At 35.1% G+C, this 23667-nt stretch overlaps 1 protein-coding gene across 3 annotated transcripts in view; it reads left to right on the top strand.

Moving 5' to 3' along the window:
- Positions 1 to 23667, top strand: part of fra (neogenin protein frazzled) — a 442642-nt gene that overhangs the window by 356429 nt on the left and 62546 nt on the right. For all 3 annotated transcript variants that reach the window (XM_090381703.1, XM_090381704.1, XM_090381702.1), the window contains exon 19: positions 14814 to 14952. In XM_090381703.1, coding sequence (XP_090237829.1) covers positions 14814 to 14952 — 139 coding nt within the window. The remainder of the gene's footprint in view (positions 1 to 14813; positions 14953 to 23667) is intronic.

Below are 23667 nucleotides of genomic sequence, written 5' to 3'. Positions count from 1 at the left end.
GCACTTAATAGTTTTGCTTTACTTATATTTTATTTTTTCAAAATTTATTTTTAATTTCTACCACGTGGCTACTTACACGTGTTTTTTGACATACAGAACATGTCAGAAACAGAAGTAAGAGTATTGCTGTTCTTTTTCATAATTTGGGTGGATGACCTCTGAAGAAGACACATAAATTATGAAAGATACTGCAATGCTATTTCTACCTTGGTCGTTCTTTTCAAAATTTGCATTTCGTTTTTTCAAAATTCGCACTTTGTTTCTTCTTGTTTATAACGTTACTCTTTTATTTTCCTCTCTCCCCCCTTTATTCAACATATATCGCTCTCAGGGTACACCGTATTTTCTTTATTAGCATTAGTTAAATAATAGATATATACCTACTACATTCTACACATAAATAATAATATAATTTTATATATATATATATATACATATACACACACACACATATATATGTATATATACATATATAGTTTGTATTAATATTAAATTAAATTGAGTAAGTATAAATGGATGTGAAAGGTGCCAGTATCTGTAAGGGTGAGGAAAGTAGAAAAAGAAGGGTAGTAAATTAGCATCTGTCATACCTAATTTATTAATCTTGCTTTCACCAAAAAACCATTTCATCTATTGTTTACCTCTGTTTGGCACTCCCAGATAGGACCCAAAGTGCTATAGTCCCTCCCTTATGATCAAAATATTGTGGATTTATTTATTACTGCACGATGATTAAAGCTTAATGCTTCCCCTGAACACTGCTTTAGCCTCTACCATTAACTACTTTAACCCACTCCTTTAGAAAATTCTGGGATTGCCCCTGTGTGTGTATACATCTATTAGTCATAGTAACTTTAAAACCAGAATGTCCAGACTTTAATAATAGTGGTAAATTTGAATAAAATAAATTATAATGTGCATTCAAAAAAAAAAAAAAAAAAAGTAAACCCTCGATTTAACAGACCCAGATATAATGGATTTCGGGTTTAACGGACTGGACAAATAATAATACAGTAACGTATATATTAATCTCGATCATATTATTTTTTTTTTAGGTTATACAAAACTTCAGCGTTATTATTAATTAAAATTTAAAAAATAATTACCTATTTCCATTATTATTTTGATAATTACCTACTTTTATTTTTATAATCAAATTCAGGAAATTGTTTTTTATTCTTTCTGAAAATGTGTTCAAATAGCTGTTTTCCCAGATTACAGATAAGAGCAGGCAGTGATACAAGCTGCACGTGACTCAGAACAATAAACTGCAGGTCTACCGACTCACTTTGGTTCGGTATCAGTCTGCCTCAAGCTATCATCCGGTTAAGTTGTATACAGGGTGGTTCTGTGATTTCTGAATTTTGACTTTATTAAATAATTTTGCAATCCTTACAATTTAAAATGGCATCAAGTGATAGAGGAGTTAAAATAAAGTGTGTGAACTTAAATGTGGCACAGAAATTAGAGCTAATTGAGAAATTAGAACAAAGCGTCTCAGTAGCACGTTTGTGAAATTCACGTTGTAAAAAAAATAAACTGTTTCTGATATCCATAAATCAAATGCCAAATTGCAATATAATTTTATATTGTACAGTACTGTATATTGTATTAAAGCTTTTTTTACCTTAAGAACAATTAAAAAATGCCCCCCCCCCAGGTTACATTCGATTTATCAGACTTTCAGCATTAACGGACACCCCTTCTCCCCTATTATCTGTTAAATCAAAGGTTTACTGTATATGTATATAAACATATGTCCAAAAATGCTTTATTTTGGGCATGAAAGTGATTTACAACAATCATATGAAGTTGTGTCCTTAATCTGGGATGAAAGGAATGGAAGTGTGAGTGTGCGAGAACAGTTGTAAAACATTGATAGTAGTAGTAGTAGTGGCAAATGATGCAATAAAGCAAATTTATATAGCATCAACAAAAAAAAAAAAAAAAAAAAACTGCACACTTCACCCATCCATACCCTCCCCCAAGAAGTTGTCTAGTTCTTCCTTGAATTTATTCAACCCATCCACTTCCACAACAACAACAGATGGAAGCCTGTTCCAATATTCAACCACCCACTGACTGAAGGCAAACGTTTGCTCATCTATCCTGCAAACATCCTTTCTCAACTTGAATTTATGCCCTCTCATGTATGTACTCTCAGCAAGAGGAAAAATACAAGAATAATATTGTTGCCTTGCTGAAAAGAGTGCAATTTCAAAATGAAGGAGAAGCCTCTGCTTGCATTCTCACTATCCAGCCTTCTTTAAAAGTCAGCATATTCTTGCATAGTTATTCTGTGTATAATAGTAGTCATTTGCTGGGACTCATTTCACAACAGTGTTTTTTTAAGTTCAGAGAAATAACTTCATATTCCAATATTGATTACAGAGATATGCACCTCATGTATGATTGTGCTGGAGGGAATTCACTTGAAGCAAGATGATTATACCCTTCAAACTTTCTTAGCAAAAGGTTTCCAAATTATCAGACATTTGTGACCATTGATAGGTGTCAAAGGAATAGCAGTTCATTTTGACTCATTGTAAGGCTACCAGGCCTACTACAAGTCATCCATAAAGACACTGAAGATGAAATTCTTGATATGGGACAAGAAAGTCCACAGATGATTAGTAGACATTGTTGCTACTCTACAGATTCCCCACATATCTGTTTGATGCATCCTTTGGTAGCTCCTTTCATCTGCAGAAAGTGCAATCATTGACTCCAGCAGACTACCCTAAATAACAGCAGTTCTGTAATTTATGTAAAAAGTTCTGTCAGTGGCTTTACCATCACCATGTCCAATGTTCTGTTTTCGAAAATCAAATGCTGTTTTACCAATGAAGCAAACTTTTCACAAGATGATATCATCAACTTGCACAATTTACATAAGTAGTCAGCATAAAATTCATGTGATAAGGGCATTAAAAGCAATTCTTTGTTAACATCTGCTGTTGATATTGTTGGTAGTTAGTCAGCCGGGCCAGATATACTTCCCCAGCCACTGACTAATCAAGCTTTCCGACACGTTTTTTTTTTTGGAACTTATTTTGCTGGGATTGCTAAAAGATCACCTCTCTAGAAAAGGTGTGATTCGTGCATCATGGTGCACCTGCTCATTTCAGGCAGAAAGACAAGTGTTCTCCTATCCAATCAGATAGACAGGCCAGATACCCTGTTGATTGACCAGAATAGTCATCCAGTGCAAACCCCCTTGACTACTCCGTGGGATTGTTTAAAGAGTCTGTCATATAAAACTGAAGTTTCAGATATTGAAGAACTCCAGTGATGGTTTTATGAACTCACAAGCTGCCTTTTACAGTATAACTGGATATGTCTACCTCTGGGGTCTTATTCTCCTTTGCTCCTCTTGATGTACGACAAAATACATTTTTATGACACCTGTACATGGTCTTCCTCTGCACTGAGGGGACTGCATATTTTGCAGTGATGCCTTTTGTTCAGATTAACATTACTGGAATACAAAACCCTTATCTAGGTTCCAAGCTAACACCATAATAATCTAGGATGTTTGCCATGTCTTGCAACCCATGGAAATTTGGAAAGAGAGATCTGGTGGCTGAGGAGAGCCCAGCTCTAGCACACCACTTTGGCCTCTGCTTCAACAGGATGGATAATCATGGTTGGCTTATCCAAGATCAGTTGTCTAGTGAGCTTACCTGCACGATTCAATGATACTGATGCCATACCTGTTAGATATAGTGCTTGGGTAGCTCTGGCATCCACTTCTAAGCATGTTTATTGCTTTCTGAATAATAGGTACTCCTCTGGGCTCCATGATGAGGAGGAGCCTTGGCACTGAACCAAAAAATTCTCATGAATCCCTAATAAAGTAAATCCTTCTTGTGGATTTCAACAATGTTCTAATCAAAAAATTACGATATTGATTCAGACATGTCACCTTAGCAAAGGGGCAAAGAACTGAAGAAATATTAAGTCCATCACCTCAATTCCTAATAATTAAATACTGAGGATATCTTTACACTCAGTCACACAATGCACAGATGAGGGTATAATTTTGAATTGGGGGAGGGAGGGGATAATGGTTGAATAGATATCTGAATTTCCTTTAATCAAAGGTTGTTTATCTTTTGGAAACTGTCTACTTTTGTGGAGGTTTGAGGTTTTACATAAATTTAGTAATATTGTGAGGGAAGATATTGATAGGTCTTAATGGGTTGTTTTTTTTTTTTTTTTCCCCTTTCTTTTTTTGGTCAGTACTACATAAGCTTGCTTCCTTACATTATTTTACTAATACTAATTCACTTCATTAGTGAAAAGACTATATAAAAAATGTCACCCTTCTTCATCAAGAAGGATTTGGAAGGGCTGGCATTCTCCCCTAAGTCAGTTACTTCATTCTAGTGACATCTTTGTAGAGGCCAAAAGTGACAAACATTTAGAACTGCTTCTTGGAATCACCTCTAATGAGGAGAATGCTAATCATAGTAATACTGATACACAAGACACTACACTCATCCTGAGGTGTGATCTCAGGATGAGTTTAGTGGCTGGCTTGATTTGTGGTCTTGAATGGGACCTTGAAGTGACAGAGAAGAAATCTCTTCTAAATTAAAATCCCCTGAATCACAGCTACAAAATGAATATTTGATGATAGGAGTCTAGTCCCCACTATAAACTTTGGCCTTACTTTCAATCATATCTTAATTCAGTTGGCCCTGCCCATTGATGCGGTGCAAAAGAACATGAAATTAAGGAATGTTCAGCTCCAAAACCTATATATGTGTTAACTGCCAAATGGCAGCACCTGAGCTTATAAGTGATAGAAGGAAGAAAAAGAAATATGAGACTTATGCAGAGTTGAAACATATACCAGAAATTTAAAAAAGATAAAAGCTTATAAATCTGCATGTACAGTAATACCCCGAAGTTACACGATAGGTGGGTCCGACGAAAATCGCTTAAGTCGAATTCGCGTAAGTCGGGGTACAACTTTGCATATAAATTTTGTTTAATTGGGACCAAGGACTAACAAAAACACTAGTTTAGAAGAAAAATATTAATAAAATTGCAGTTCTTTATACATATTAATACAAAATATGTATTAAAAAAATAAATGACTTACGTAAAAAAGTTATTTCGATGTCGATGGGTTCATAAAATCTAACAAATTCATCTGACGACACAGAGACTTCTTTTTTTCACACAGAATTTCTTCGTAGCAAGCTAATATTTTTATTCCTTGCTTTGTAGCTATAACGCATTCTTCGTTGTAGTCTATGTTTTCTAAAATTTTTAAGCCCTTTTCAACTGAGCTTCTGTCAAGTTTGCAATTGTCATGCGCTTTTCGCCGTTGCCCCATTTAGGCCTGTAGCACGTGCAATATCACATGGTCTTTCATTTCGCTCAAAGCATTTCACAATTTCATATTTTTTTCTCTATCGACAGAGGCCGACTGGCCATAAGCCTTACCAAGGAAACCCCGGTGAGCCTGTGTAATTTTGGCCATAAACCATAGTATGAGGCCACTATAAATTTTTGACCCAGTCCGCCTCTGTTTATCGATAATTGCTTTTCTTTTTCTCTCTGAATCTGCAGTGTCTTCACCGGTACGCTTCCGTTTCACAACTTTTAAGTATTTTACTCATTTTTAGGGAATAAAGCACAATTACAAAACGAGGAGGCACACTTGATACGCATAAACAAAGCTGCACGCATGTAGCAACTGAATAAACAACACCATAAAGGCAGAGATACACTATTAACACCTCACATTTCTAGGGGTTATACCATAAAACAATAAAAATCCAGTTGCGTTTCTGCTAGTGGAATCTGTTATAAACTGGTAGTAAACTCGATCTAATTGCATACCGATAGCTGGAATTGTGTTGGTTTTTACGTTATTATGGTGAAATGTGTTTCCCCATAAAACAAATACATTTTCAGAATCTCCTCTTCATTCCTATCATGTTGTGTTCGGTTGGGGTGATTCTGCGTTCGACTGCCATTTCTTGTAAACACAAAGGCGAATCGTGCATAAGCCAATTCGGTTCGTGTTATATTATAAGATATCATTACCGTATTTATAAATAGTGTATGATCGAATTCGTGTAGTGTAAACACGTGTTATACGAGGACTGACTGTATACGGCTCGACTGATGCGATCCATTTCTCTCCTGAAAATGATGTAATTTCCGACAAACGTTGAGCACGAATTCGAATGTACACATATAAATATGACAGCAAATTCTTGTATATGTGTGCAGCTCATGCGTAGCAAAGTTGAATTTTGTTCATCTTTCGCTCTCACTCTCCGCCATCACACCGTATATCGATAACATATGAAAAACGACCTTGAAGATAGTGGGCGGCAGTGTTGCCAAACGAAAAAATCAAGAACCACGTAACTCCAAGTTCGCGTAAGTCGGGGTATTACTGTACTGAGATGGTTGCAGAGAAATTTTTCATCAAACAGAAACTGAAATAACTGAAATGTGACGATTACCTTATTTACTGGGAGATTAAAAGGGATAGCAAAATTAAAAGCATTTAATGTTACCATCTCTTTTGGGTAATAATACAAACCCTACACACATATGCTTTGTCAGAAGACAAAAACCTTTACATTTCTCGAAATCATCAGTGGTTTGAAAAAAATTAAATAGAACACCTAGAATGACAATGGCAGTCAGACAATGATAGCTAAATATAGGCACTCATTAATTTAGATGATTACTAAATGTTGAAACCTTATACCTTACATCCCTTATAATTTATACTTTACAACCCCACCCTATCCATTCACACAAAATATTTAATAAATTTAACACCATTCTGTTTCCAGAACAGTGCAAATAAACAAATTTGATATAAAATTTATATACATACTTACTTTTTAAGGGTATACATACTTTTTAAATTAAATGTTTCTTACCTTGATTAGTTGGATGGATGCAGTTGCCATTTGAATCACCTTGCTTCGTAAAACTGCTGAGGCTTTCCAAGTTTAATGGTACTGTATGCCAACTAAACTACATGAACCAAGGAAAAAATCTAAAAAAAAAAGTTTGTCCTTATTTTGCTTAATAACTGCTTCATACAAACATGCTTCCCTCCACCCAGGGAGGAGCAGTGCACACTTTAGGAACCTCTGACTCAAAGACTGATTCCGATTTGCACCTTACACCACTAGAGAGTTGCCACACATGTTATTATAGCAGTCTGACCTGCACAAATTTTATATTTCCTTTAATAGTACAAATACAGCACCAATACAAGCAAAAAAATAATAAACTTTAACATCATTAATACAAAAGGAATTTTTTTAAATATTTAAAAATACACTTCGGCAATCTGACTGACACTCATGACACACAGCATGTTGTTGACTCAGTTCTGCTTCCAATTCTGCTTACGAAAAAAGCATATGCCACACAATCCATCTGTTTTTCTGAAGCATTCTAGATGTTCAATGCATTATTTGGCAATTTCTAGGCAATTTTGAATTTTTCATTCTCAAAAATGGCTGATAAAATATCAGTGCCTAAATAAAAGTATAGCAAATAAACATAGCAGAGGGACCATTACTAATACCTTTCTGCTATGGTGAATATTTTATGTTACAATAATTATTATTTGATTAATTATGCTGCTTGTATTCATACAAGCACTGGACAAAAATATTAGTCATTTATGGTAATGAGGCACTTAATTCGCTTGAACATATGTCTCTTTTATGCTTGCTTACTTGGTTACAGCACTGAAATTAGAGTATAAGGTTAACCAGTTTTTTTCTATTTACGGGTGTACCAGCGGTGACTGAAGAAGCAAGGGTTTTCACCATGAAAGATATGACACAGAAAAGATGTCAGTGAGTGGCAAAAAAGGAGTGATAGCATTTGTCAGATCTAAAGGATATCCCACTAAAGAAGTAGCTGAATTTACTGTTTTTTCATAAAGAAAACACAGTAACAAAAATTTTTAAGGAATGGTGTGAGTTAAAACCAACCAGAAATCCACAATTAATTAAATTCTTAATTAAAAGGTGTGAAAAGGAAGCGACCTGGTGAAGACACTGCAGATTCAGAGAGAAAAATAAAAGCAATATCGATAAACAGAGGCGGACTGGGTCAAAAATTCTTACCCGGGAAATTTTATAGTGGCCTCATACTAGCGTTTATGGCCAAAATCACACCGGCCTCCGGCCCACCGGGGTTTCCCCGGTAAGGCTTATGGCCAGTCCACCTCTGTTGATAGAGAAAAAATATGAAATTGTGAAACGCTTTGAGCGAAATGAAAGACCACGTGATATTGCACGTGCTACAGATCTAAATGAGACAATGCCGAGAATTACAAAGAATGCAGAGAAAATAAAAACAACTTTCATATCAGAAACAACTCAAAGTGTAATTAAAATCCATTAGATTAAGACACAAAGAATTGGAAGAGATGGAACGGCTGTCATCTGTTTGGATAGAAAACCAAACAAAAAACAAGTTTGCTTACGACAGAAGCAAAAGCATTAGCAATATTTTATTACGTAATAGTTGTAATAAAATACATATTTTATTTGTAAAAAATACGTATTTTTTATTATTTATTATATTATAATAAAATATAATATAATAATAATAAAAATATAAAAAATTATAATATTTTTTATTACGTATTTTAACACGTATTTTAACAATTAAAATTACCCGATTATTTATTGTATTTTGTAATGTTTTTGGTACAAATGTGTGTTCAATCTTGGGTGGTCGGCACCTAACCCTACTTTTCCCATAGGGCCTGTTGTTTATACTGCACGATTTTGCATTGCATGAGGGTTTCTAGGAACACAACTATTGTGCTATACGAGGACTGACTGTATTCACAATATGAGATATATCTTAAAATGATGCCGTTTTGCTAACATTCTATTAATTCAGATTTGGCTATGTATTATTGATGCTTTTGCACTATACTTATACATAGTCTTCTGTAGACTGTAATTTTTATGGTGCACTATGGCCATAGATGCTGATGCACCAAATATGCACCTAAAATATCTTAAAAACAAACAAACATTGTAATTTGAGGAAATACATATGAAGGAAGGTTGTTCTAAAAAATGGAAGTTGAATGAATAAATGAGGAAGAAGAAAAGTTGAGCAGATGAGCTGAGAGGTGGCAACTGAAGTTTAACATTGACAAATGTAAATTACTGCATATGGGTAGCAGTAACCCCCAGAGTAACATATCAACTGTGTGGTACTACACTGACAGTGGTAGAGAATGAAAAGGACATGGGGTACTGTGCAGTCAGATATGAAGTTTTCTGAGCAGTGCAAATGGTCTGCAAGGGTAGCTCATGGTGTCTTGTCAATGATATACAGCAATTTTTCTAGCAGGGATTAGGAAGTGATTATCCCCTTTTATAAGGCAATGGTCTGACCACACCTTGAGGCCACATTTTAGGAAGGATGTAGAGCTGCTGGAATGAGTACAGAGAAGGACAACAAAATTAGTGAATGGACAAAGGGTTGCTCTTACAAAGAAAGGCTTAAATTTTGCAAATTACAGTATCTGGAGATTAGGCATCTGTGAGGTGATCTGATTGAAGTCTATAAGGCCTTGAATGGTCTGAGCATTCTCAATGCTGATGTGATTCTTCCTCTTGCCCATATTAATTGCCTGAGGGGACATAAATTCAAATTGAGGAAAGACTTGTAGAATTGATGTGCAAATGCCTTTAGCCAGAGAGTGGTTGAATGCTGGAACAAACTTCCATCTGTCATTGTAGAGATTGACAGCTTAAATAAATTCAAGGCAAAACTAAACAAACATTTGGAGCGAATGGATGGGTGAAATGGGAATTTTTTTTTTTTTTTTTTTTTTTTTTGGCTGATGCTGTATAAGTTTGCTTTCTTGCATTATATTCCTCTACTAATGCTAATTCTTAAAAAAACAGCATCAAGTGTTAGTACTGTATCATGGGTTGGTGCTCTATGTGTGCGATTCAGTGCAAGATGAGAAATTTAAGTGACTTTGAATGTAGTATAGTAGTTAGTGCCATACACTGATATAAGTATCATGGAAACAACAGTCACTCACATACAACTTGTCTCAGGTTTATCAAGATTGATCCTATAACCAGACCAGCTGACAGGAATTCTGTGGTTGGAAACTCGTGAAATGAAACGCTCGAAGAGGCTGATACACTTATGCAGAGCAATAGAAGCCAACAGTCAGTCAAATAACAAACCAATAAAAAAGTGGTAACCAAAGAGGCATTTTGATATGCACAACTTGTTTTACCTTATCATGGGTCACAGCTAAGGCTTGCATAAAACCGACAAATTTCAAAACTGAGTTTAACCGAAGTTTACTCTTAAAACCGGTTTTAAAACCAATTTTCTCAGACTTAGGGAAAATAATTAAAAGCTTATAACACATGTATTTATTTTATCTTGGGTAGATTGTACAAATTGTAATCAAATATTTTAAACAAAATCTATCACCTCTTATAGTAAAAAAAATAAAAAAATTAAAATGCTCCAAAAAAGTAACCAGCTTGAGATTATACAAAATTACAAATTGTATTCAAATCCTTTGAATAAAAACTATCTTCTCGTATAGTAAACAAAAAAATAATAAGCCCTATAATAATAATAAATAAATAAAAATAATGTGAAAAAAAACAGCTTGGGGAAATTACTTTACTATTTATTGCTCAGCTTTTTTCTGAAAATGATCCTTTAAAAAACACAGTATATTAAGCATTTTTCCTGATAGACTTGACCTTATTTTTGTGTTAAAGAGACCAGTGATCGAAAACACTCTCTCAGATTGGACACTTGTTGGTTTAATGGTCACCAGTGCTCTATAAACTTTCTCCAGCTTTTCACTTCTACTGCTAGTTGCCTCCAAAATTTTAAATTCTTTGCTGATTTCCAATTCACTCGGATATTTTGAAGGCTCTTCAGTTAATCTCTTTATTACACTATCATACTCTCGCATGAGTGTATCTCCAACATCGGAACTAGACGAGTCTTTGTTTTCTTCTAAAAGAACAGTTCGTTTATTTTCAGTTTCTTCATTCAACGCTAAGACTCCTTCAGAATGTTTTGCAAATAATCTCTGATAAATCTCTTCAGCATGCTTTTTCAAAACTTGCTTACTTGGAAAATCAAAAGTTCTTGAACCTGAATCTTCTTTCCTAAACTTTTTGGGGTTGTCTAGATAGCTCAGCAAAGCCACAGTTTGGCAATTTCGTCTTTCATTGTAACGCTGCAAAAGGCTTTGGTGAAACTTTAAAGCAAATGGATTTTCTGCTGTATCAAGCTTAGCAAGCAAAATTCTATTGAAGACTGCTTTAAGTAAGTCTGTATCTTCTGAGGTTATAGCCTTCAGAATCATTTCAACTGGTCGCAAAGTTTCATATAGCAATTCAAGTGTTTTCCAGTCATCGTCAAACACGGCTTCAGTTGACAGTACTGCACATAGACCATTTGGAATGAATTTTTCAATTTCAAAAATCTCTCAATCATATAGAATGTGCTATCCAATCTAGTCTTGCAATCTGATATAAGTTTATATTCTTTCCCATTAAATTTTGCTTTAACAAAATTTTGTAATGTCATTTTTGGTAGGTGATTTTCGAAAAAGCTTGCAAATTTTTCTGACTTTGTTAATAGTTTGTGCAATATTGGCCATTGGATTGAAGAAATAAATGAGCTCATCGGTAAAGTCGGTTTGATAAAGCATGCCTTGCTGTTTTACTTCAACTTCTTCATCATCACCACTTTCTTCATTATTTTCATTTTCTTCATTGTCTTTGGGAGACTCAGAGACTGTGGCACCATAATTGATTGCTTTTTCATAAAGTACATCTATAACTGACAGATGTATACAATGGGCTATACATTGTTGATGATGATTAGGCGTAATTTGCTTGCCAAACTTAATCATCATTGCTGCTCCATCGGTGGTGCTGGCAACAATATCCTCATCGAAGTTCAAACCAAATTCCTTCAAGTGTCCATTCACAATTTGCTCTTCTGCTATCAAGTGAACCATTAATCTCAATAAGACCTAATGACCAATGATTGTGTTTTGAATGCACATTTATATTCATATACCTTTTATTTTGTATAGACGTATATTCGTCTAGAGTCAGTGAATACCGTGCACCCAAAGCCAATGAATTTTTGAAATGCTGAATGAGTTCTTCTTTCTTAGTTTTATAATAATTCAGAACCATATTTTTAATTCTATTCACTGAGGCTGGTGGTAATTTATCGTATTTATTTCCCTGAAGGTGAAGGCTTGATTGTATAAACTCACTCTTGGCAATTAAATTAAAAGAAAATCCATCTAAAGCAGCTAATTTTGAAATCTCTTCTTCCATAGATTTTTTAATGATAAAGTTTTCTAATGTTCTTACCATTTTTACGCAAGGTTCACTGTTATCTTGTTTAATGTCGATCTGATGCATTTTCTTTAAATGCAACATCGAAGATGATGTAGACAGCTTCATTATCTTCTGACATTTCGAACATTATGCTTCATCTTTGCTTTTTCGAGCAAAATAATTCATTACTCTTAATATGTCTAAGATGAAAATCTTAGACATATTAAGAGTAATAAATATTAATTAGTAGGAATTTATATCACTGACAATTTTAAAAAAAAATATTGAAGATAACAAAGGCACAATACTATGCGTCACTCCCGCAAGCACTGAATGAAGAGTCTAAACGAGGCAAGTTTCAAAAATTTCACAAAAGAAATTTTTTATTTATTTACTTGCAATTTTTTTTTCCCCAATTAAATCTATTGTATTTTCAAAATTACATAAAAGCTAAATTTGGTGAAGCTGCTTTTTGGAGAACATTTGATCGCAAATTTAATAGGAATAAAGAAGCAAAAAACTTTATACGATTGAAATTTGATGCAATATTCAGCGAATCTGTTTCTAGTGGGTAACCATCAATAAGGCGCATTCCATAACTTGCCTGGCGAACAAGATAGATGGAACGGAGAAATGTTGAGCATTTTCTTTTACGCTATCGCTCCGACTCACTCAGTCGTAAATGAGTACACCTGCATCGTGCCATGATACAGGTTGGAAGATAAAAGGTACCCCTCCTAGATTTGGGCCACTTGCCCATGAGATTCGTACCTAAACATAAAATAAAATAAAATAAAATAAAAAACATGTTTAAAACATAAAGCAGTTAAACGATCCAGACAAACGAAAAAACAAAAGAAAATGTGCGTAACAAAAAACTATATTTAGGGGCTAACTAAGAAAATATTCAAATCCGGTTTTAGAAGCTCAGTTTCGGTTTTAACAACTCAATATGAAAACTGATATAACTGGTTTGCAAGCCCTAGTCACAGCTCACAAACCAGGTTCCACTCCCATTAGCAAAACGAAAAAGGTACTGCTACAGTGGGCTCTGGAACACCATCATGGGATGGTGGAGGATTGAAAAAATGAGTGACATATCCCAGTTCCTGCTGTTTCCCATTGATGGGTGGACTAGAATATGGTGAAAACAGCTCAAGTCCATAAACTCATCTTGAGTGTTATCAGCAATGCTGGCCATTGGTGATGGTAGTGTAATGGTGTGGGAAGTCACTGGACCAAGATTGTTGTAGCATGCTTTTGATATCTTGTTGAGTCCATGCCACAACAAATCCAAGCTGTTTCAAGGGTTAAAGTAACACCTACTCTCTATTAGGTGGGTGTACCTAATACAGTGGCCTCTCAGTTTAAATAAAAACTAGTGAAAAAACTAATGTACTGTATCTTAGGAAGTTTATATTTGATCTGTGTATTGTCAACTTCTGAAATAAACTTCCTCCTTATACAGTTAAAGTTTACCCAAGCAGCTAAGGTTTACTGTCTGGTTAACAGCTTGGTTAATAACTTATAGTGGTTGGTATTATAAGTGTGGACTTAAGATTTTTTTTTTATTTGCTGCAGTAAGCTAACCACTCTTGTTTATTTAGAATGGTTGAGAATTTAAATACTGTTTCAGCTTAGTAATGGAATCTTTTTAAGGAATATTATTAAATATGAGCCATATGTAAAAGATAACAAACAATAATACCGCCTGATTGAATTTGTATGGACCTGAGTTGTAACATGATCTGATGAAACGTAAGGTCATATTTCTGATTTGTTCAGTTGAGGAAGGAATGGTTAAAAATATCTTCTGAGATAAAAAATGTTGTTATGTTATAAAGGTATATGCCGAAATTGTAATTAAGAGTATCCAAAAAGTGAAGAATATTTTGCCAATAACTATTAGTTATAAAATTTGATTAAAGAAAGACCTAACATTTGACATATCAATATTAAAATATTTACAGCTATGAGTACAACTTATATTTAGTTTGTTGCCAGTGAACAGCATTAAATTTTTGCTGTGTGTATTGTACACTTTCAGAAAAGAAAACATTAATGCTCAAATTAAATAAATAGTGTTTCTAGACCAGGCTCATCATTCAGTATGCTATAAATTGTTGATAGGTATTGACACCAAATGGGCTAACTCCTCTGATCCTATGTGGCTGTCCTAGGGTATAAACTGAATTTTTATTTATTTTATTTTATTGTGTGGGGGGGATGCTGGGTCAGTTAGCAGTGATAATTCTGTCCTATGTATTATGCTGTAATTCAAAAAATTCCATTAACTTAAATTGTTTATGCAAATTTGAGAATGAATTAAGAAAGTTATAAATATTTTGCTAAACTTAATTTTCATAATTTTTGAAATAAAAAATTTAGTTAATTGTATATATTTCTTAATTTTTATTTTTATTTTTAATAAAGATGGCAAAGGACTGACCAATAGCATGTTGTACATCATCATAGCCTGTGTTTCAGGAGTAACTTTAGTAGTAATTATTGTTGTCAGCACTATTGTATGTCGACGTCGACAAGGATACCTTGGACCAGTTAGGAAAAAAGGGTAACAAATTTAAGATGTGTATATATATATATATATATATATATATGTATGTGCGTGTGTGCATGCGCGTGTGATGTCTTAAAAAGCTAACAGTAATCAATGACATGATCTGGCCAAGAAGGATGTGTGTGTGTGTGTGTGCGCGCGCGCGCTAGGTGCAGAGAGTGTGAAGAAATTAGTCAACAACTCAGCTTTCTGATGGGTATCTATGAGAGTTTGAAGAGTAGAGTAGATGCCCTTGAAGGAATTAAAGTGGGGGCCCATCGAGCTCTCAGGTGCCCAACTCAGTGCCAAAACTCACTCCTGTGCAACAGACAACACAGTGGCAATCTTCAAGGCAGAATGCACTGATCCACAGGAGCTAGTTATTGTCGGTAACTCTATTGTCAGGGAAACAGGAAATATATTGTGAAAAAAGGATAAATGGAATAGGACCAGGGTATGACTGCTGGAGGCAAAAGTTGATGATGTAGAGCAGATATCATCTTTTAAGGGCACAAAAGGTGATATTGTTGTCCACGTTAGCACTAATGACATTAAGAGTAGGAGATATGCAGAATAATTAACAAGTAAAAGTCAACATTGAAAAAAAATTTGCGAGTCAGGATTAAATTTGAAAGTGTCTGCAATTCTGCCCAGACGTGATAGGAGGTGGGGAGGGGATATATGATGAGAGCCTTGTCAATCAGTTCTCCCCTGGAGAGATTGTGCAAGGCTCTTGGGATAGAATTTTGCTCAGTGTGGTCTGTACTTGTTAACAGGAGAGATTGCTTCTACAGGGATGGAATACACTTAAATAGAAAGGATGCAACAATATATTTGCTGATGCTATCAAGGCAGTGTTAGGTGTGTCAAAAAACTGCTGAAAACTGAAAGTTTAGGGAATTAGCAGACTAATAGATTAACGATAGCCGCAGGTAGAGGTGAAAGTGGTTCTTGCACTGCTTCTGTTGGAATGAGCAGCAGCCTGGAAAGCACGGTGCTGGGGATTTCAAGGACTGATAGGAGTCATCATGGAACAAGTAAATACATAGGCTGTGTTAGGATAACTAAGAGTACAAACAGATGCATGTATACTTGCATGTACACCAATGCCAGGAGTATAGTAAATAAATTTGATGAATTTGAAGTGCTGGTTAAGACATCAAAGGTGGACATTGATGGGATATCAGAGACATGGTGTAACACAGATAAAAGGAATACAGGTCTTGGCTGACCAATTTGATTGGAAGTATACGATATGGTCACAAAGGAACTGCAAAAAATAATTTTGATATCATATACTTGGGTATCAAGAAAGCTTTTGATACTTATGCACATGGAAGACTTCAGAATGGAGGAGTATGGCATTATGAACAAGTTGCTGCTATGGATAAAGGGATGGTTGAGTTGGAGAAGACATAGAGTGGTAATAAATGGATACTGTTCTTTGTGGACTAATATTATTAGTGGAGTCTTCCAGGATTCTGTGTTGGGCCCATTTTTTATTTTTTTTATTTTTATATTTACCAATGATATTGATGAAGGTATATGAGGCTTACTGTCCAATTTTGCAGATGATATGAATTTTGTAGACTTGTTAATGACAGTAATGGGAGTATACTACTGCAACAGGATCTAGAAATGTTTGGCAGATGGGCTGAGAGGTGGCAATCGAAGTTTAACATTGACAAATGCAAAGTGCTGCATATGGATAGCAGTAACCCCAGAGTAAAATTCCAATCATGCAGTACTACACTCAGGGTAGTGGAGAATGAAAAAGAGCTGGTAGTAATTGTGCAGTCAGATATGAAGTTTTCTGAGTAGTGCAGACAGGCTGCCAGAGTAGCTCATGGGGCCTTGTCAATGATATACAGGAATTTTGCTAGCGAGGATAATCAGGTGATTATCCCTTTGTATAAGGCAACGAACAGACCACACCTTGAGGTCCTAAAATGCATACAGGTCTCCAGACCTGTATGCATTTCAGAAAGGATGTTGAGCTGCTGGAATGAGTACAGAGAAGGACAATGAGATTGGTGAGAGGAACAAAGGGTTGCTCTTATGAAAAAAGGCCTAAGTTCTGCAAATTGTAGTATCTGGAGACTAGTCACCTGGGAGGTGTATAAGGCCTTGAATGGTTTAAGCAAGCGTAATGCTGTTGGGATTCTTCCTCATGCTCAGATTATACACCTGAGGGGCATAAATTCAAATTGAGGAAAGACAGTTTTAGAATAAATGTGCAGAAATTTGCCTTTAGCCAGCGGGTGGTTGATTGCTGGAACAAACTTCTATCTGTCATTGTGGAAGTTGATAGCTTGAAAATTCAAGGGAGAACTGGACAAAGTTTTTGTGTGAATGGATGGGTGAAATGAGAAGTTTTTATTTTTTATTATTATTATTTTTTTGGCTTTTGCTGCATATGCTTGCTTTCTCGCATCATATACCTCTACTAATGTTAATGCTAATAAGAAACAAGCAACAGTATTATTAATTTGTAATTTGCATATTTAATATATGTACACAAATAGGACTCCAAAATACATTTGTAAAAGAATATTTTTATATATGATCTTTTGAATTTCTTACAAAAGGGCTGGTTTGTATTGGGTGCTGTTTTTTTATTTATTTTTTATTTTTTTATTCATAACCATTATTTTCTGGATGTTTTGTATTCTCATAAGAGTGTCAACTGAAATTTTGAAACATTCTAATTACATATAAAGAATTTATGTTGAAACTTTGAAACAGTTCCATTTAAATCTCAAATATTATAAAACTCCCTCTGTACACTACAGCATACAGAGGAAGTTTTCATTGTGAAAGAGTTAGACAGTGTTTGAAAAAAATAAATTGGCTTCTCAATCAGCTGAAAGGACATACTGGATATTCATCCATATACATACCTTCCATAGTGGATGAAGCCAGAAAAAAAAAAAAAAAAAAATTGAGATCTAAGAAAAGCTTGCAATATCTCTCATATGGTACTAATATGGAAATGTAACATAGTGAGAAAAATCTACTATTCTAATTTATCAGCATATCCTTAATATACACAGTCATCTCAGCCTTTAATTGAAATTGGGAAATGCACAGATTTAGTGTTTTGCAGTGAGATTTCCAATATTCTTGAAAAGAAATTGCACACTTTAAATAGAGTGTGATTTTCTGAGCTTATTTTCTTTTAGACAGATATATCAACAAACAAAATGATACTAGTTATTGCTATTGAAAATTCCTTTTGTTTTTGTTGAGTTGCAGCATGGTATGTACTTTCCAGCATCAACATCTTTGGACCAGTGTATGTATACATGTTCAAAGCTAAATAATGGAAGTCCTAATACAGTGAAACTGTTAAGGTCTTTGCAAAAATATAGATAATGGATCTTAAATATTCTTTTAGCAGCATGGTGTGCGGGTATATCAAGAACCGGAAATTAGTGAAGTCTGCTCTAATACTCTACTTTTGGAAAGCAGAACATTAGAGCAGATAAAAACAAAAATAAGAACCACAATAAATGTATCCAAAAAAAGAAGAATCCCCATCCCTCTTCTAACAGTCTTGAACCCATCCATACCGTTAAGATGCTCACAAAGGTTAGTTGCCAAACAGATATCTAATCTGACAACATCTAAATCCCTACTTGTGTTCTAAATACTTTCACCCATGGCAAAAAACTAACTTAAGATTGGCCCCAGGGGAGACCTTAAACTGAGTTTTAATTCCAAATTTAGTTTGAGTACAGTACAGAACATATAAATATAATGAATTGTAAACTATATAAATATAAATATTTATGATATTTAGATCTTATTTATAAAGTTGTAATTTATAATGCTCTAAATATTTAGAACATATAAATATAATGAATTATCTTGGTATGTGAGGCTGTTGGTATCATAAGGTCAGTATTACAGGATTGTAAGTATTCATAGTTATCCATTTACTTAATGTTAATTAATTTATTATTAATATTATTAACTAAATTAATAACTAGTGTAAAATTAATTAAAATTATTGAAAAATTATCAATTATTTAAAACTGTTAAAACTTAAATTATTTACATGATGGTTGCTAATAGCTATTTGTTAATTAATTCAAAACTAAACCTTAGAAATGTGTAATCAAATTAACATGTAATACTGTATAATTAAATTAATGGTAATAATGTGTAATCAAAATTAATAACTTTATGTAAATTGTATCACCATAATTTACTAGTTCTGCTGTCTTTACTGTCACTGGAGAAGTGGTACAGGAAGTACCACAAAATGTCTGAAAAAAAATCTGTAATTCATTAAGAAATAAAAGGCAGATTACATTCCATGCAGGTGTAAGTGCTCATTATTTTACCAATTTCTAATATAGATAATGTCCATTACTGCATAAAACAATATGCTCCAGTATGTCTTTTGTCTTCAAGAAACATGATGAAACCATAGGAAAGCCCATCCATGCAAAAGCACATATAAGCCCATCCATGTAAGCCCATATATCCCAACTCAGGAAGTACCTCTGAATAGTCCTCTTGAGGCAACTGTAGTCTCCAACAGTTAGTTTCCCCATTATAGTATGCTCTGTTAACTTGCCACCAAACTCAGATGTGCAGGGTGATGACCTGGAAAAATTCATCTTGCAACTACTAAATACTTTCTCTCTGTTAGCCTAAATGGCTCCTGCCTTCTGTGGGATATTTACCAACAAATGTAAACAACTCATTGAAGGACTTCTGGATCAAGACATCCTCTCTTTCCTTAATGATGGACGTCTCAACCATATTAACACAGAAATAGACTTAACAATATGTATTCCTCCTTATGTCCACTTTTCACGTGGAAAGTGAATCCTCTCAGCAGGGATCATTACCCAACAACCACAACCATGATAGGAAAAACTCCCTATCATCCTCGCACAATTTCAAGAAAGCAATTAGAAAAAGTAGATTGGGAAAAATATGAAGGTTTATCTACATTTGACTCATAAGTTGTTTACCATGAAACAGTAGATGTAGCAGTAACATAATCACCAAGAAAACCCTTCATCAATCCCCCAAGCACTGACATGCTTTCCACTTCATCTTGGTGGAGTGAGGAATGTGTGACAATGAGAACCAAATAAGACATGGAACAAATTTCACAAATATCCTGCTACAATTACCTTATCCTTCTTTGCAGAAGCTAGAGCCAGAGCACAGTATGTTAGATGACAGAATAAAAAAAACCTCTTCGATGCATTTTGCCTTGACAGTAAACTGGAAAACTAGCAGTTAAAAGTTGCATATCTTGCTTCAGTCATCTGGAACAAGGTGCAGAATTAAAATCAAACCAATCCATCCCCAACATTATATGGAAAGGAAATAATATTATACATATATGATTCAAAGTCAGAAACGATGGTAGAAGCAACAGCAGTTTTTCCCAGATGTTAACCTTGTCACAGCAACTTCCACAGGCATCTAGCATATGTACAGCAGACTGCAAGCAGAAAGCATTACTCCACACAAGAGTAATGTATTGTATAGTTACGCACGTGGTTTGAAATGCCATATTTATGAATGTTTAGCATTTATTTATTGCAGTTAATGTTCATATTTTCGATTCTGTTGATACTAGATATTTGAAAAAAAAAAAAAACTCGTAAAGCAGGAACTGCCTGTATTTACCAACAGTTTTTAACTTTTGCCTTGGACTATCTGAAAATTAAAGAAATACAGAATACATCTATCATCTACATTGACTTCTAAACATTACAGAACATTGTAGTCTATACTCAAATAGTTCTTTCTCACAATCAATATATTATAACAGAACTTCTGGAAAACAGGAGAGACATTATTTGTGCTGCGTTTCAGGACATTCTGAGATTGCAGGTAATGAGTCAGCTGCTGTAGCAATAAAATTACCTGTTCATCCTGTTGTTAATGGCTTTTAATTCCATATACATTTTAGCATTAGCATTAGCATTAGTAGAGGCATTTGATGCAAGAATGCAAGCTTATGCAGCATCAGCCAAAAAAAAAAAAAATAAATAAAAAATAACCACTTCCACTTCACCCCTCTGTTCGTTCAAAATACCTGTCCAGCTGAGCCTTAAACTTATTTAGGCTATCAACTTCCACGACAAGGGATGGAAGTCTGTTATACCAACCAACCACCCGCTGGCTACAGGCAAATTTCTTCACGTCTATCGTACATCTGTCTTTCCTCAATTTGAATTTATGCCCTCTCAGGTGATTATTCTGAGCAAGAGGAAGAATCCCATCAGCATTGAGCATGCTCAAACCATTCAAGGCTTTATACACCTCTATCAGATCACCTCGCTGGTAGCCGCCGAGTGGGTAAAGTACCTGCCCGGCAACCCAAAGGTCGCGGGTTCGATTCCCGCCTCGGGCTTGGATCAAAGTACTGTAAAAACCTTGGGAGGTGCAATATGGCCACAGAAGCCGATGCGCCAACAACTACCAAAATAAAAAAAAAAAATCAAACCTCGCTGGTACCTAGTCTCCAGACACTGTAATTTGCAAAACTTAAGCCTTTCTTCGTAAGAGCACCCCTTTGAAAATTCCTAAATATCATTGGCAATACACCATGAGCTACTCTTGCAACCCGTCTGCACTGCTCAGAAAACTTCATATCTGCCTGCACAACCACTCCCAGGTCCCTTTCATTCTCTACCACTGTCAGTGTATTACCACAGAGTTGATACGTTGCTCTGGGGTTGCTGTTTCCCATATGTAGTACTTTACATTTGTCAATGTTAAACTTCATTTGCCACCTCTCAGCCCATCTGCTCAACCTTTCCAGATCCTGTTGCAGTAGCATAGTGTCAGTAGTGTCCTTGACAACCCTGCCAACCTTCATATCATCTGCAAACTTGGACATTAAGCTTGATATACCATCATCAATATCATTTATAAATACAGAAAACAATAATGGACCCAATACTGAACCCTGAGGGACTCCACTAATAACATTAGTCCACGATGAGCAGTGTCCATTGATTACCACTCCCTGTCTTCAACCCCTCAACCACCCCTTTATCCATAGCAGCAATTTGCCTCCAATGCCACACTGCTCCAATTTGTGCAGCAGTCTTCCATGTGCAACAGTATCAAAAGCCTTTCTAAGATCCAAGTATATAATATCAAAGTTATTCCCTGCATCCAGTTCTTTTGTGACTGCATCATAGTATCCAATCAAATTGGTCAGGCAAGACCTCCCCTTAACAAAAGCATGCTGTGTCCGAGCTATAACTGAAGTCTTGTCTAGATGATCCTGCAGTGCTTCTTTAACCAGTGCCTCTATTAATTTTCTGGGAACAGAAGTTAAACTAACAGGTCTATAATTACTTGTGTCGCCCTTTGATCCTCCTTTGTGAATTGGGGTCACATTTGCACATCTCCAGTCCATAGGTACTTCTCCTGAGTCCAAGGAAACTCTCATAATTATGGCTAAGGGTTTGCTTACTTCCTTTGCTGCCTCCTTTAATATAACTGGATAGATCCCATCCACCCTAGGTGCCTGTCTTGTGTTTATATTCAACAATTTCTCCTCCACTTTACTCTCAGTTATTACAAGATTCTCTAGCTTACTGCCAGAGTTGAATACACCTCTGGCATTCCCCTCGCTGAATAACTCCTCATGTGTGAATGTCGATGCAAAATACAGTAATACCCCGAAGTTACGCGATAGGTGGGTCCGACGAAAATCGCTTAAGTCGAATTCGCATAAGTCTGGGTACAACTTTGCATATAAATACATATAAATTTTGTTAATTGGGACCAAGGACTAACAAAAACACTAGTTTAGAAGAAAAATATTAATAAAATTGCAGTTCTTTATACATATTAATACAAAATATGTATTAAAAAAATAAATGACTTACGTAAAAAAGTTATTTCGATGTCAATGGCTTCATAAAATCTAACAAATTCGTCTGACGACACAGCACCTTCTTTTTTCACGCAGAATTTCTTCGTAGCAAGCTAATAATTTTTTTATTCCTTGCTTTGTAGCTATAACGTGTTCTTCGTTGGAGTCAATGTTTTCTAAAATTTTTAAGCCCTTTACAATTGAGTCCTTTTCAATTTTCAACCTGTCAAGTTTGCAGTTGTCATGTGCTTCATGTGCTTTTCGCCGTTGCTTCATTTAGGCCTGTAGCACGTGCAATATCACATGGTCTTTCATTTTGCTCAAAGCGTTTCACAATTTCATATTTTTTCTCTATCGACAGAGACGGACTGGCCATAAGCCTTACCGGTGGGCCGGTGTGATTTTGGCCATAAACCATAGTATGAGGCCACTACAAATTTTCCCTGGCAAGAATTTTTGATCCAGTCCGCCTCTGTTTATCGATAATTGCTTTTTTTTTTTTTCTCTCAATCTGCAGTGTCTTCACCAGTACGCTTCCTTTTCACACCTTTCAAATATTTTACTTGTTTTTAGGGAATAAAGCACAATTACAAAACGAGGAGGCATGCTTGATATGCATAAACAAAGCTGCACGCATGTAGCAACTGAATAAACCATAAAGGCAGAGATACACTATTAACACCTCACATTTCTAGGGGTTACTACCATAAAACATAACAATCCAGTTGCGTTTCTGCTAATGGAATCTGTTATAAACTGGTATTAAACTCGATCTAATTGCATACCGATAGCTGGAATTGTGTTGGTTTTTACGTTATTATGGTGAAATGTGTTTCCCCTTCACTGATATAAAAAACATAAAT

Source organism: Mastigoproctus giganteus, chromosome 9, assembly GCF_048544385.1.
Source record: "Mastigoproctus giganteus isolate SK-2022 chromosome 9, ASM4854438v1, whole genome shotgun sequence".
Lineage (NCBI taxonomy): Eukaryota > Metazoa > Arthropoda > Arachnida > Uropygi > Thelyphonidae > Mastigoproctus > Mastigoproctus giganteus.
The sequence above is the reverse complement of the archived record's forward strand: the minus strand, read 5'-3'. Positions and strand labels throughout refer to the sequence as shown.